Source organism: Pogoniulus pusillus, chromosome 1, assembly GCF_015220805.1.
Source record: "Pogoniulus pusillus isolate bPogPus1 chromosome 1, bPogPus1.pri, whole genome shotgun sequence".
Taxonomy (NCBI): Eukaryota; Metazoa; Chordata; class Aves; order Piciformes; family Lybiidae; genus Pogoniulus; species Pogoniulus pusillus.
In genome coordinates this window covers 7,112,990-7,128,476 of record NC_087264.1, presented here as the reverse complement: position 1 = coordinate 7,128,476, position 15,487 = coordinate 7,112,990, and the positions used below count along the sequence as shown (strand labels likewise).

The following is a 15,487-nucleotide window of genomic DNA, read 5'->3' as shown; positions in this document are numbered from 1 at the left end:
GATATTACCTTACATGCCTTTTTTTTTTTTTTTTAAAAAAAAAGGATGTAGCTATCCACATCTGCATTTGAGAACTTGGTGTTGTTAAAGCAATGTCACAGTAGTTTATTAATTACATTGCCTAAAATAGCTGAGTCCGGCGCTCATTCAGAGGCAACGCTAATTATGCATCAGGTTTCCCTCTGACAAAAGTATACAAAGTTTGATTTAGCTTTTTTTTTTTTAAGTCTCACTATTTGCTTCCAGATTTACTGGGTAGTGAATCCTTCCTTTTTCCCTGCTAAATACGAGAGTGCTTGCTTTAGAAAATGATTCAGTTGTGTAAGGGCTTTAACTGCAGTGCACGACAAATTCAGAAGCTTGTTATGTCAGAAAGGAGGAGGAGGAACTTCTGTTTAGGTCTTGCCTTCACAGAGAAAGGAAACACTGATAGTATCTGTGTAATCTTGCACTGATGAGAATCACATTGCTTTGAAAAGATCAATATTTGAGATCTGGTGACTAAGTGGTGGTGGGCACAGCTGCTTTAGAATCAGAGATAGAGGAGAGAAGGAAAACAAATCCAGAATTGCTGTGTGGAAACCTTGCTGGCATGCAATGCTGTCAGAACATTTACAGAGCAGGAACCCTGTTCAGTGCCAATCAGGTAGGTGCTGTCTTAAATTCAATCTCTATTGTTTTAATTGCTGCCAAAGGTTTGCAATTGAGAGCCTCTGGATCTTTGAAAAATTACCTCTGTAAGTGAAACTATTGAGAGATTCTGTTTTGGTTTCAGTGCACATTTGTTCTTAAGGTCTAGCTGCATGCAGACTTGTGCAACAGGTTTGTGCTTGTGTTTTAGCAGTTTGGCTTAAGAATCTAACTAGAATTTAATCTGCATGCAGATTAAATGATCTTTCAACAGGTTTGTGCTTGTGCTTTAGCAGTTTGGCTTAAGAATCTAACTAGAATCTAACTAGAATTTAATCTGCATGCAGATTGAATGATCTTTCAACAGGTTTGTGCTTGTGTTTTAGCAGTTTGGCTTAAGAATCTAACTAGAATTTAATCTGCATGCAGATTAAATGATCTTTCAACAGGCTTGTGCTTGTGCTTTAGCAGTTTGTCTTAAGAATCTAACTAGAATCTAACTAGAATTTAATCTGCATGCAGATTAAATGATCTTTCAACAGCTTTGTGCTTGTGTTTTAGCAGTTTGGCTTAAGAATCTAACTAGAATCTAACTAGAATTTAATCTGCATGCAGATTAAATGATCTTTCAACAGGTTTGTGCTTGTGTTTTAGCAGTTTGGCTTAAGAATCTAACTAGAATTTAATCTGCATGCAGATTAAATGATCTTTCAACAGGTTTGTGCTTGTGTTTCAGCAGTTTGGCTTAAGAATCTAACTAGAATAGGATTGCTGCATGACAAGCAAGAGTGGTTTTGAACATAAGACTATGGGTTTGGGGTTTGAGGGTGGTTTTTGAAATTACAGGAATGAATATGCTAATAAAAGGCAAAAAAAGCCACTTCTTAGAATCATAGTACTTTTTAGGGCTGGATCCAAAGCAAATTGAAGTTATTGGAGGTATCCTCATTGACTTGACTGAACTTTGGATCAGGTTTGTCAAATTCTTATGTCTTATGCTGATAAATGTTGAGGGTTTTGTTCTTGCAGTTGCTGTGTTGTTTTCCCTAAGCAGTTTTCCCACCTTAAAGTTGGTGACACATGTTTACATGCTTTTAATGAGGACATCAGTTTGGAAAAGGGTCTTCCTAATTCCACAAGCAGATACAGACCTGCTTCTTAAGTTTACTTTCAGCAGTGCTAAAAGGTATATTCAACAGTAACTAAAGACTGGATGGACAGCACATGTGTAAATCTTCATCAAGCCCATGTGTAAAACTTCATCAAGCCCATCAGAGCCTCTGCTGGAATGATAGTAAGGACTTTTGGCTGGCAATGACATTCAGAATGATCTGGTCTTTTTATCTCAGAGGTTTTATAAGGGAGATTTTATTAGGGTAAATAAATTTCAGTCTGGAGAGAGGATGGGACAGACAGCAAATGATGCAGTTTAGAGCTTGGAGTGGCTGGTAAATGTGCTATTTCTTCTTGTGAAAGAGTTCAGCTTTGTCTTATGGAGAATGATGCACAATTACCATTTATGTGTGGAGGAAGTTTCAAAATGATTATGAGCTGCATGAGAAACCACTTCTGAACATAAAGTCTGATATGCTGAGTATTTCCAGCAATTCCTCATCTGTAGCCTTGAAATTCCTTGCTCTCTGTCATTCCGCTGAGAGATCTAAGACCAGGCATGCTGCCTATACTGAAGCAAGAAATACATTTGCTATTTCTAATTTAAAGCTTTAGAACTTTTGTTTGCTGTTTCAGAACTTGATCAGAATTTCTCTTTATGTTTGTGAACAGAGTTTAAAGATAGAATCACCCCTCTGTTGCTGTCCTTTTCTTTGCTTTCGCTTCTTAACTTTGCTGTTTCTTTAAAAGCAAGATGTAACTTACATTCTGCAGCCACTGTGACTGTAACTACAGCTGTAGTGTCTCCATTATCAGACAGCTCACTCTGTGTGTGTGTGTGAACAGTTCAGCTTTCTCAGATGTACAGAGGAGAAATAACAGTAAAAATCTTAGACCTGAAGAGATGGACTAAATCTGAGGCTTCTTCACAGCTGTTCTCTTTAAGTGCTGTAGTTATGAGAATCAGTTAACAGAGTATAAAGTATTGCTGGAGAAAGTGGACTCATGAACATTGTTTTATATCCTTGTGATTTTTTGGGTAACCTGATCAACTTCAAATATCACAGCAACAGAACACCAATCATTTTAGAGATGATTTTAGAATGTTGCAGCTGCAGGATTACCTTTGATAGAAGTCAGCCACTGGGAGTGTCTATGATGATACTCTGATAAAGAATTGATTAAAATGTGTTAAATAAACCACTGTGAAGCCATGTTATAGACAATCTCTTAGGTTTAGTTCTGGTTCTTGACCTAAAGGTGCCAAGTAGGAAAGCACTTACAGTGAAAAGGGATGCTGATCCTTGGGGCTTAGAATCAGAGAATCAGTCAGGGTTGGAAGGGACTGCAAGGATCATCTAGTTCCAAGCCCCCTGCCATGGGCAGGGACAGCCTAGCCTAGATCAGGCTGGCCATTTTGTACCCACTATTCTATATCTCAGTTTTATTGTGCTCTTCTTCAGTTACCTGCAGCTTGCTTTTGCTGGCAGCAAGAAATATTCACATAGAAGAGTTTTCTGGTCCATTCTTCCAGAGATAGAAACTACAAAGCTCAGGAAACAGAAATCCCAGAACAATTTCTCAGGTTTCATTCTAATAAGACTAGGAAGACATTCAAGGTTTGTCTTAACCAATATATTAGACAGACCAATTCATTAGACAAAATTAGATGCTGTGAATCAACAACAAAATTCTCACTCAGTTGAGACAGGATTTTACTCACTGCAAAAGACAGGTTTTAATGTTTAGGCTGGTGATGAGAAAAATATAGAACAGGTTTTGGGGGGGTTGAGACAAATATAGAACAGGTTCGAGGGGGGCTGGTGGTGTTTGCTTGTTTGTTTTTTAATTTAAGGGACTAAAATTTGCACAAAGATTTTTGTTACCTGTGGATCCAGATCATTAGAACAGTGTTCCATAGCTTGAAAGGCAAGAATAAGCAATACCTTGGGTTTTATTACTGTTATTTCAGTGAACTGATAATGATGGAAAAGTTGTGGCACAATTAGTCATTTCTAACATCTTTTTAATCATCAATATCAGGTATCAAATTAACTACACTGCAAACCCAGTGTTCCATAGCTTGAAAGGCAAGAATAAGCAATACCTTGGGTTTTTTTAACTGTTATCTCAGTGAACTGATAATGATGGAAAAGTTGTGGCACAATTAGTCATTTCTAACATCTTTTAAGTCATAAATATCAGGTATCAAATTAACTACACTGCACACCCAATATTCCATAGCTTGAAAGGCAAGAATAAACAATACCTTGGGTTTTATTACTGTTATTTCAGTGAACTGATAATGATGGAAAAGTTGTGGCACAATTAGTCATTTCTAACATCTTTTAAATCATCAATATCAGGTAACAAATTAACTACACTGCACACCCAATATTCCATAGCTTGAAAGGCAAGAATAAGCAATACTTTGGGTTTTTTTAACTGTTAAACTCAGTGAACTGATCATGATGGAAAAGTTGTGGCACAATTAGTCATTTCTAACATCTTTTAAGTCATAAATATCAGGTATCAAATTAACTACACTGCACACCCAATATTCCATAGCTTGAAAGGCAAGAATAAGCAATACCTTGGGTTTTATTACTGTTATTTCAGTGAACTGATAATGATGGAAAAGTTGTGGCACAATTAGTCATTTCTAACATCTTTTAAATCATCAATATCAGGTAACAAATTAACTACACTGCACACCCAATATTCCATAGCTTGAAAGGCAAGAATAAGCAATACTTTGGGTTTTTTTAACTGTTAAACTCAGTGAACTGATCATGATGGAAAAGTTGTGGCACAATTAGGCATTTCTAACATCTTTTTAATCATCAATATCAGGTATCAACATAACTACACTGCAAACCCTTTGTCAACAAAATGAGTTAGAATAAAATTGCAGGTCGCTGTAATGATGCCTAACAAAACAAATGCAAGTGAAATAGTATTTTACATGAACTCCAAACAGGAAAAAAATTGATTTATACTTAAAACTATCACAGTATCATCAGGGTTGGAAGAGACCTCACAGATCATCAAGTCCAACCCTTAACCACAGAGCACACTAGGGCACAGTATTGTGATTTATACCTAAAGCTAGGACACTAGCAGCTAAAACTGCACAGCATTTCAGGGAGCTGGGATTGTTTAGCCTGGAGAAGGGGAGGCTCAGGGGAGACCTTATTGCTGTCTACAACTACCTGAGGGGTGGTTGTGGCCAGGGGGAGGTTGCTCTCTTCTCTCAGGTGGCCAGCGCCAGAACAAGAGGACACAGCCTCAAGCTACACCAGGGGAGATTTAGGCTGGAGGTGAGGAGAAAGTTCTTCACTGAGAGAGTCATTGGACACTGGAATGGGCTGCCTGGGGAGGTGGTGGAGTTGCCATCCCTGGAGCTGTTCAAGGCAGGATTGGACGTGGCACTTGGTGCCATGGTCTAGCCTTGAGCTCTGTGGTAAAGGGTTGGACTTGATGATCTGTGAGGTTTCTTCCAACCTTGATGATACTGTGGTATGTTTTCATACTTAGATTTAATTCCTGTCCAATTATTAAAACGTCTGTCCAAGTTTTCTATCTGGAAGGACAGAAGTTTGCTTTGTGCAGTAAAAGATGAGGCAGGCACACGAAGTGCGTTGTTCGGATACTGAGCAGAGCAAGATGGAAACTGGGCACTGCTTTCTGTCATAGCCACACACCTGAAGCATGCCTCACGGTGTTTCTGAAAGCACAGTTCAACTGCACAGCTTTGGTGGCTGCCTGAGTGGCAGTGATGGGAACAAAATCTTGCGTGTGGCGTGTTTTTCTTGGCCAGAGCTGCGTGAAAAACAATGCTGACAGGCGTTGTTAGCTGAAGGGGCTTTGAGCTCATTGCTAAATAAGACCACTAGAGAAGCAGACTCTTTCACTATGTAAATGAGTAAAGAGGCTGTCAGGGAGAGAGCATAGTAAATAACATAATGTTATTTGAGCAAGAATCACAGCATGGTCTGGGTTGGAAGTGACTTCCAAAGGTCATCTAGTTGAACTCTGCAGCAAGCAGGGGCTTCCTCAATTAGATCAGATAGAAGGATTGTGAGCATAGAATCATAGAATCATAGAGTCAACCAGGTCGGAAGAGACCTCCAAGATCATCCAGTCCAACCTAGCACCCAGCCCTATCCAATCAACTAGACCATGGCACTAAGTGCCTCATCCAGGCTTTTCTTGAAGACCCCCAGAACAGTGATGGTTTGGGTGTTCCCTGCCCCCCCACACTTTAGAAGGTACCCAGACTAGACTGAGTTGGGCTCTGGGAATATAAATGAAGCTATTTATTTACAGCTAGCGCAATATACAAGCAGATATTTACAGTATATACAGTTATAGACAGAAATAGACAAGGTAAAAGGCAATACAGAAGCACAACTCCCCTCCCAGAAACCTGAGTCCCCAGGAGGGGCTCTCAACCACCCCTGCACCTTCCCCCTGCCCCTCTCAACCTTACCCCAGTCCTAAGGAAGAATGGAGGTTCAGCCAAGAGGTTAAGAAGCAAAGGTGAGTGGAAGGTGAGGTTAGGGAGATGCAGCTCAGTCAGTGCCCAGCCAGAAAGTGAGTCAAAATGGTGAGAGTGTTATCTAATGTTTACTTTCTTCTTCAGCAAGACTCTGGGGGGAGTAGACATCACCACTGTTTTCCTTTCACAGCCTATGATCTAGTTTTTCTCACCAAAACATTCTACCCTGCTTCAAACTAGCACAAGGATAGAGTGGAATAAGGGACCCTGAACATTGGTCTGACAGGAGCAAGTCTGCTGCTTCTCTCCACTCTTCAGGTTCCCTAGATCTGGAAAAGGAAGATTCCCTGACAGCATGTCTGTAAGGAGGGTTTTCTGATGCCAAAGACAGCCATGGTGATCACTCTTGCTTCTTAGCCTCATAAAGCAAGAGGTCACTTGAGGAGCCTGAGGCATGCCACGCTCAAGGGAATGACCCATCCATCACGTTCTGCTTAGCCAGGAAAAACTAAATCCTTCATTCACTGACTTGCTATGCCAACAGAAACTCCCACCCCATGTTCTGGAGCTGTGGTGGGTCAGATCCTCAGGTGGTGTAGTATGTGCAGCAGAAATAACTTCTTTCCTGTAATCTGGGGATATGTCCTGTTTGTCTGCTCACCTATCGAATCTTGTTGCCTGGAGATTGCCAGGGGATCTAGGGTGCAGAGGCAGTTATGACCTTACTCTATTGTCCATTGGACAAAGGGCTCTTAATCTCATCACTGTTTTTTTATACCTAGTGATGGATAGCTGCTGTCAGGGAAAATCTCTCATCTTTGCTTTCCTTGAAACAAGACAGACACTGTCCCTCAGAGAAGAGGAAATCTCAATTCCTGCTATGCTCCTATTGCCTGGATTCCTTGTTTTTCTTCACATACTGACCTTTTTTTTTCCACTCTTCCTTTTTTTCCCTCCTCAATTTCTGTCTGGCATTAGTGCATTGCTGCTGGCACTGCTCTGTGCATGCCTGCTGTATATCTTCACAAGTTTGCATGGGGGGGGTGTTGTGGGAACAGGGAATAACTGCAGTGGTAATTTCAATCCTTAGTTTATTTCTGATATGGGGGATGCTGAGTTGTTATAGGAGAAAACAGCAAGAGCTTGACTTGAGTCAGAGAATCTCAGTCTTTGTGCCAGCTCAAGCCCATGCCATGCCAATAACTAAGAAAGAGCTATTCAGTAACCCTCCAAGCTGTGTAAAAGACCTGCTGGGAAAAAAACTAAGGCTACTTATCCATATATTTTTTTGATGCCAGATGATTGAGTGTGGGACTCTGTTTCTCAGTCTAGCAATAAAAATTAAAGATGTCCCTCAATGCAGGCTTTTCTAATCACTAGAAATTAATGGGGTGGAGGAATGCTCCTATATGCTTCTTCTAGGGCACTCTCCTTAAGGGAGAAATGGTGGATGAAGAAATTAATTACTCCTGGATCCAAGGAACTGGTGTATTCCCGCTGTTGGCACAGAACTGTGGTCTGATCATTGAACCAAGAATTAATGGCTCCAAATTAAGTTCTTAAGAACTAGATTAATTAGTTAGCCTGTGCTTACAGACCCAAGTGTGCTTCAGAGATGCTGGATACAGATGCACATAACTAGTCCAAGAAAATTTGAGTTCCTGGGGTGTACCATCCTGTATCATTCTTCCCTGCTCTCTCTTGCATCCTGCTGTATGCTATCCTGTACCATTCTTCCTTGCCCTTTCATGCATCAGAATATCACCTGGACGAGTGTGATACTGGCTGGAAGGCTGGGCCCAGAGAGTGGTGGTGAATGGTGCCACATCCAGTTGGCAGCTGTCACTAGTGGTGTCCCCCAAGGATCAGTGCTGGGTCCAGTCCTGTTCAACACCTTTATTGATGATCTGGATGAGGGGATTGAGTCCAGCATCAGTAAGTTTGTAGGTGACAACAGCAATAGAACAAAGGGACAGAGTCTCAAGTTGTGCCAAGGTAGGTCTAGGCTGGATGTTAGGAGGAAGTTGTTGCCAGATAGAGTGATTGGCATTGGAATGTTACATACTGAAGAGCGGCTGTAGCCAGGTGGGGGTTGGTCTCTTCTGCCAGGCAACCAGCAACAGAACAAGGGGATATAGTCTCAAGTTGTGCTGGGGGAGGTCTAGGCTGAATGTTAGGAGGAAGTTGTTGGCAGAGAGAGTGATTGGCATTGGAATGGGCTGCCCAGGGAGGTGGTGGAGTCTCTGTCCCTGAAGGTGTTGAAGTAAAGCCTGGCTGAGGCACTTAGTGCCATGGTCTGGTTGATTGTATAGGGCTGGGTGCTAGGTTGGACTGGATGACCTTGGAGGTCTCTTCTAATCTGGTTGATTCTATGATATTCTCTGCAGTGGCTTCTGCCATGATATTGCTGTGCATTGAGGTGTGATTGCAAAACCATCTGATAGATCCTTGTAGTTGCTACTATTTGTTTTTTTTTTTTTTTTTTATGGAACATGATAAAATTTTCATGTTGAAAATCAGATAACTCTTTTTGATGGAGTATGTATTGAGTGTTTATGCTGTACTTTGAAGCAGTGACATACAGAGAAAAGCAGCTGAAGTCTCTCAGTTTAGTTTTGTATCCTTAAACAGGAGTGGCTTCCCATTTATGGATCCTCAGGTCTATGAAAAAAAAAATCATAGAATCATAGAATCAACCAGGTTGGAAAAGACCTCAAAGATCAACCTGTCCAACCTAGCACCCCACCCAGCCCTGTCTAATCAACTAGACCATGGCACTAAGTACCCCAAGCAGGCTTTTCTTCAATACCTCCAGGGACAGTGACTCCACCACCTTCCTGGGCAGCCCATTCCAATGCCAATCACTCTCTCTATGGCAAGAACTTCCTCCTAACATCCAGCCTAGACCTCCCCCAGCACAACTTGAGGCTGTGTCCCCTTGTTCTGTTGCTGGTTGCCTGGCAGAAGAGACCAACTCCCACCTGGCTACAGCTTCCCTTCAGTATGTAACAAATGCAAAGCTTAGAAAGCCTAAGTCCATTCTGAAGTCTGATAGCATTTCAAGAGTCTACAAATTGAAAGGCTAAGAACTACTGTAGTCAATCTTAACTCTAGTTTGAAGTGAGATCTGAAAATCTTTCCAATTACCTGCATACCTTCCAGTGCACTAATCCCACTGCATCTTATGCAAGACAGCTTTTTCCATGCACCACCAAGTGTTAAATGATGGTTGTCTTTGGACAAAGACCCATGGCTCTTACCTTCTTGTACGTAGCTGACAAGATGGTCAGTGTTGGGGGTAATTAGTAATCCTTTGATATGCTTCATTCTTTCCAGCTGTGCTAGTTTGAGCCTAGCTGGGATATTTTAGTGAGAAGAATTAGATTACAGGCTGTGAAAAGGAAACAATGGTGATGGCTACTGCACTCATAGGTGTCGTGGTTTTTTGAAGATAGGGACAGAAATTAAACTCTCAAATGAAACTGGAGGAAAAGTACAGAATTATATTTAGAGAGAAATACTACACCTTGAGTGCTGTGCCCAGTTCTGCGCCCCTCCATTCAAGAGAGATGTTGAGGTGCTGGAAGGTGTCCAGAGAAGGGCAACAAAGCTGGTGAGGGGCCTGGAACACAAACCCTATGAGGAGAGGCTGAGGGAGCTGGGGGTGTGCAGCCTGGAGAAGAGGAGGCTCAGGGCTGACTTCATTGCTGTCTACAACTACCTGAAGGGAGGCTGTAGCCAGGTGGGGTTGGCCTCTTCTCCCAGGCAACCAGCAATGGAACAAGGGGATACAGTCTCAAGCTGTGTTGGGGTAGGTCTAGGCTGGATGTTAGGAAGAAGCTCTTCACAGAGAGAGTGATTGGCATTGGAATGGGCTGCCCGGGGAGATGGTGGAGGCACCGTCCCTAGAGGTCTTCAGGAAAGCCTGGATGAGGCAGTTAGTGCCATGGTCTAGTTGACTGGCTAGGGCTGGGTGCTAGGTTGGACTGGATGATCTTGGAGGTCTCTTCCAACCTGGTTGATTCTATGATTCTATGATTCTACAGAGAGAGACATTACAAAGCAATTACTACATCCCTTGCAAACCCCCTGGAATTTTCCCCCATCCCAAAAACTAAATCTAGTGCTCCCTAGTGCTGCAGTCCTCCCACACACACAATGGCTCTGCCATCCAAAGATGGAGGCCTACTGCTTACATCTTCTTCCTGATAAAGTGGCTCACAGGGCAGGAGGAGGAGGCAAGGAGAGCAAACTGACCTTGTTGTGAGTTTATAGCAGAATTATGGGATTGAATAACAACCTTCTAGTCCCCAGAAATTTTTTTAACCCTGTAGCCTCAACCTGGGACATTCCACCCCTTATTCAATCCCATAATTCCTGCTCATCATACTACTCATCTAACTAGAAACAGACTCTATATAGAGACAATAGGCTTGCTGAGATGTGTAAGAACAAGAACATAAATATAGATAAGTGAGTCTCTCTGTCTCTGGGGCTGCATGAACTTCTCTCTAACCTAACCTGCTATCTTTGTGACTAATCCTTCTGCTTCCCAACCCCTCTGGCCGACCCTCCAAACTACCGTGAGCGCAAGCCAAAGTCTAGGGTAAGGTAGAGGGGTGGAAGGTGGAAGGGTGGTTGGGAGCCCCTCCTGGGGACTCTGGTTTCTGGGAAGGCTGTTGTGTTTCTGCATTACTTTTCAGCTTGTCTGTTTCTGTCTATGTTGTAAATACCTGCTTGTACATTGTGTTAAGCTCTAAATATAAAGCTTCATTCAATTTTCTAGAGCCTCTGAGTCTAGTCTGGGTGATTTTCTGAAGTGCGGAGGGGGGGAGGCAGATAACATCCAAACCATCACACCAGCACAGGTGAAAGGTAATTTCCTCTGCTATGAATGCTTCCAGCAGTGGATGAGCAGAGCCATAAAAAAATGTAATGGGAAAGGGACTTCTGGAGAGTGACTAATCCAACATCCTGCTCCAAGTGAATTCAGGATGCTCAGAGTCTTTTTCAGTGAGATGTCTGTTTTTGTATCTCCAAAGATGGAGATGTCACAGCCTTTCTGGGTATCCTGTTCCTGTATTTAATTTTCCCCTGTGGAGACAAAGCTGGTGAAGGGCCTGGAACACAAACCCTATGAAGAGAGGTTGAGGGAGCTGGGGGTGTTTAGCCTGGAGAAGAGGAGGCTCAGGGGGGACCTTATTGCTGTCTACAACTACCTGAAGGGACATTGTAGCCAGGTGGGGGTTGGCCTCTTCTCCCAGGCAACCAGCAACAGAACAAGAGGACACAGTCTCAAGTTGTACCAGGGAAAGTCTAGGCTGGATGTTAGGAGGAAGTTCTTGCCATAGAGAGAGTGATTGGCATTGGAATGGGCTGCCCAGGGAGGTGGTGGAGGCACCGTCCCTTGAGGTCTTCAAGAAAAGCCTGGATGAGGCAGTTAGTGCCATGGTCTAGTTGACTGGATAGGGCTGGGTGCTAGGTTGGACTGGATGATCTTGGAGGTCTCTTCCAACCTGGTTGATTCTATGATTCTATATGTCCAACTGAAACAGACCTTGCACTGACTCATGCCTGTAATCTCTTGTCACAGAATCATAGCATCAACCAGGTTGGAAGAGACCTCCAAGATCATCCAGTCCAACCTAGCACCCAGCCCTAGCCAGTCCTGCCTTCTGCACCTTGTTTGAAATTAATCTGGCTTTGCTGGCTTTGAAACTTCAGGGAGTAGAAGGCTGAAGTGAGACTTTCCTGCAGTCCTATATGTGCCCCTGGTGGAACAAACCTTGTTCCCTCGGTGCCTCCGTGTACCTCACACGCATTGAGTCTTGAAATATAGTTATGGATGCACAGAATAGCTACGAGGTTGCCAGTGTCCTCAGGAACACAAAGGCTAAGACAGGCTAAAAAGAGTGTTCATTTTGCTGGAGTGTTATGAAATGCTCTTGCCTGTGTGCTCTTAATGTGCAATGTTTTCTTCAGAGTTCTTGATGTCAATGCCAACAGGCTATTAATTTTGGAGGAAAGAGTACAACATCTGAGGTCCAGGCAGATAGCTTTATTTTCATTTTACTTCTCTGTCTGTCCTCTGCTTGTTGCATCTAGTCCTTCTCAGGTAATAATAAACTTGTTTACTTATGTGTCTTCTCTTGGCAGTGTCTAGCACAGCTTTTTTTTTTGTTTAATGAGTAATAAGTTTGTCACAAAACATGAGCACGAGGGGTATTTTATGCATCAGGAATGACTTTAATGATCAGGTTTTGAGAAAATGATGCAGTTCTGTTAAGTTTAACTTAGCAGGATATTTAATAGCACACTTTGCAAGCAGACTGAGGGGCTTAGCCTGTGGAGTAGTGGAATGGGTGCTTGCTGAATTGCTGCTGGAGCAGCTCTGCTATGAGGACAGACTGAAAGAGTTGGGGCTGTTCAGTCTGGAGAAGAGGAGGCTCCCAGGTGACCTTCTTGTTGCCTTACTGTATCTGAAGGGGGCCTACAAAAAAGCTGGGGAGGGACTTTTTAGGCTATCAGTGAGTGACAGGACTAGGGGGAATGGAGCAAAGGTGGAGGTGGGTAGGTTCAGCCTGGATGTAAGGAGGAAGTTCTTCACTGTGAGAGTGGTGAGAGGCTGGAATGGGTTGCCCAGGGAGGTAGTTGAGGCCCCATGGCTGGAGGTGTTTAAGGCCAGGCTGGATGAGGCTGTGTGCAGCCTGCTCTAGGGTAGGGTGTCCCTGCCCATGGCAGGGAGGTTGGAACTGGATGATCCTTGTGCTCCCTTCCAACCCTGACTGATTGATTCTATGACTTCTATGCTAGTAAAATGGAAGGCAGAACGACTGCACTTTAACTTAAGCCCAGCAGAGAAAAAGGTCATCTTAATTCTCTATTGCCAAAATCAAAAGTCTTTGCTCAAATTACATGGCTTACCTACAAAATTCCAAGCATCTTGTAAGTTATGTTGATAGAATGGTGCCTGACAGCATCCATCACTCTATTGCTTTAGTGCTTTTTGCAGAGTGTTGTGTTTTTTCCTGAGGAAAGCTTTTACATCACGTTTCCATGCAGGCTATAGACCATGGTAGCTCAACTTTTCTACCTCTTCTCCCTGCTCCTTCAAAAACAAACACAAAAAGAAGTTCATTTCATACATGGCTTTTTAAAAGCTACTTGGTATAGGTAATGTGCAATAACTGGATTTGGGTTTGTTCAAATAGGTCAGATGGCTTAATTATTTACCCATGTGTCTGTTTGGTTACGACATCAAAACCAGTTCTTGCGCCTGATCTGGTGTGCCTTGCATAGTGACTTTCAAGATACAGCAAGTGCAGTGCATAGAGCTGGGGGTGGTGTTTGTTCTGCAAAGAGCATTTTTTTTTTGGTTGTTCCTCCATCCTCATGGACACCAGAATCATCCTCCCTGCACCGATGCCAAGGGAACTATTTTCTCTTATGCCAGATGTGAACCCTGCCCTTAGTGATTTAGATCTGTGAATGGTAAGTGTTACTCAAGGAATCAGACAAAATGGCTCTTTAATAATGGCAATCCATCTAGTTTTGCTGAGGATCTTGCTAAGACACTGACTTAAGGGGACTGAAACATTTGCAGTCTCTCCCAGGAGGCTGTAGCATGAAAACAGTGGATATCTGTTTCATTTCTGTGTCTGGTACAGAGCTAATGCAATGCTGATAAATTAGATCTAAATGATGTATTCTTAAATTAGAATCTTGCTTTTAAAGCATTTCTTCAGAGAGGGAGATGCTGGAATGGGAATTCAGTTTATGCAGGAGTTAAAGGAATGGTGCTTAAGATGTGAGGACATTATTATACCAGGATGGAAGAAATTTATTAGCCTCTTGCACTACTTATGTAAACCTTGGCTTAAATGTGGTCGTGCTTCCTTCTGAGGTATTTGTGTTAGTGGAGTTTGTTTTCTCTAGTCCTGACTCTCAAGAACTTGTTCCCTGAATCTGAAATCCTTTTAGCTTCAATCCTTAGAATTTCACAGCTCAACACTCAGTCTTTAGGACTTTATGAACAGTACTGGGTAACTTCAGCAGCTTTACTGTATTTGTGAGGCTGCAGACTTACTCTTCTAAATTCTTTAGGTATAAATGTGAATGTCACACCATGTAGATCCATAGCTTACCGTGGCTAAACTGTTTCTGTGACCCAAGCTAATCATCTTAAGCCATTGCTGCTATTTTTTTTCCACTATATTGCAGTCTGCTGAAGACCATGAGTAGAGTTTTCTTGAACCTCTCCTGTAAATCAATCATGAGCTGTTTTTCAGCACAGCTGTGTGGACTTGCCATACTGGCACCCGCTCCTCCCTCTAGAACAAACTTCACTCTTTCTTCTCCTAACTTCTGTGTGTGTTGTTCTTTGAGAGAACAGAGCCTGTCTGGATGTGTTCCTCTGTGATCTGTGTTATATAGTATTGTCCTGCTCTGGCAGGGGGGTTGGACTCGATGATCTCCTTGGGTGCCTTCCAACCCCTAACATCCTTTGATCCTGTGATCCCTTCTGCTAAATAGGCAGTTATCCTGCATACCACTCTACCAGACTACCTCTCCAGAAAGACACAACAAAACTCAGCTGCCTTCAGTTCATAAAACAGTGTGGTACCAGCTCTGTGTTCTCTCTGCTCCTGCAGTGTACCTGCATGTATTTTCCAACTGTCTGAGGGAAACTACACAGCCAGTTGCATGCTGCAAAAGCTATCCATGTATCCTAGCAGAACACCCTAGCTGGCTAGAATACAGGTGTTCACAGAATCATAGAATCAACCAGGTTGGAAGAGATCTCCAACATCATCCAGTCCAACCTAGCACCCAGCCCTAGCCAGTCAACTAGACCATGGCACTAAGTGCCTCAGCCAGGCTTTTCTTGAAGACCTCCAGGGATGGTGCCTCCACCACCTCCCTGGGCAGCCCATTCCAATGCCAATCACTCTCTCTGGCAACAACTTCCTCCTAACATCCAGCCTAGACCTACCCCGGCACAACTTGAGACTGTGTCCCCTTGTTCTATTGCTGCTTGCCTGGGAGGCCACCCCCCACCTGGCCAAAATGTCCCTTCAGGTAGTTGTAGACAGCAATGAGGTCACCCCTGAGCCTCCTCTTCTCCAGGCTGCACACCCCCAGCTCCCTCAGCCTCTCCTCATAGGATTTGTGCTCCAGGCCCCTCACCAGCTTTGTCACCCTTCTCTGGACATGTTCCAGCATCTCAACATCTCTCTTGAATTG

The 15,487-nt window shown here is 43.1% G+C and overlaps 1 protein-coding gene across 1 annotated transcript in view; it reads left to right on the top strand.

Moving 5' to 3' along the window:
* The first annotated feature begins 539 nt into the window (after positions 1-539).
* The window catches only part of ESR2 (estrogen receptor 2), a 65,773-nt gene continuing 50,825 nt past the window's right edge, over positions 540-15,487 (top strand). The window contains exon 1 of the mRNA XM_064152845.1: positions 540-646. Within this exon, the coding sequence (XP_064008915.1) occupies positions 593-646 (54 nt within the window). The 5' untranslated portion in view covers positions 540-592. The remainder of the gene's footprint in view (positions 647-15,487) is intronic.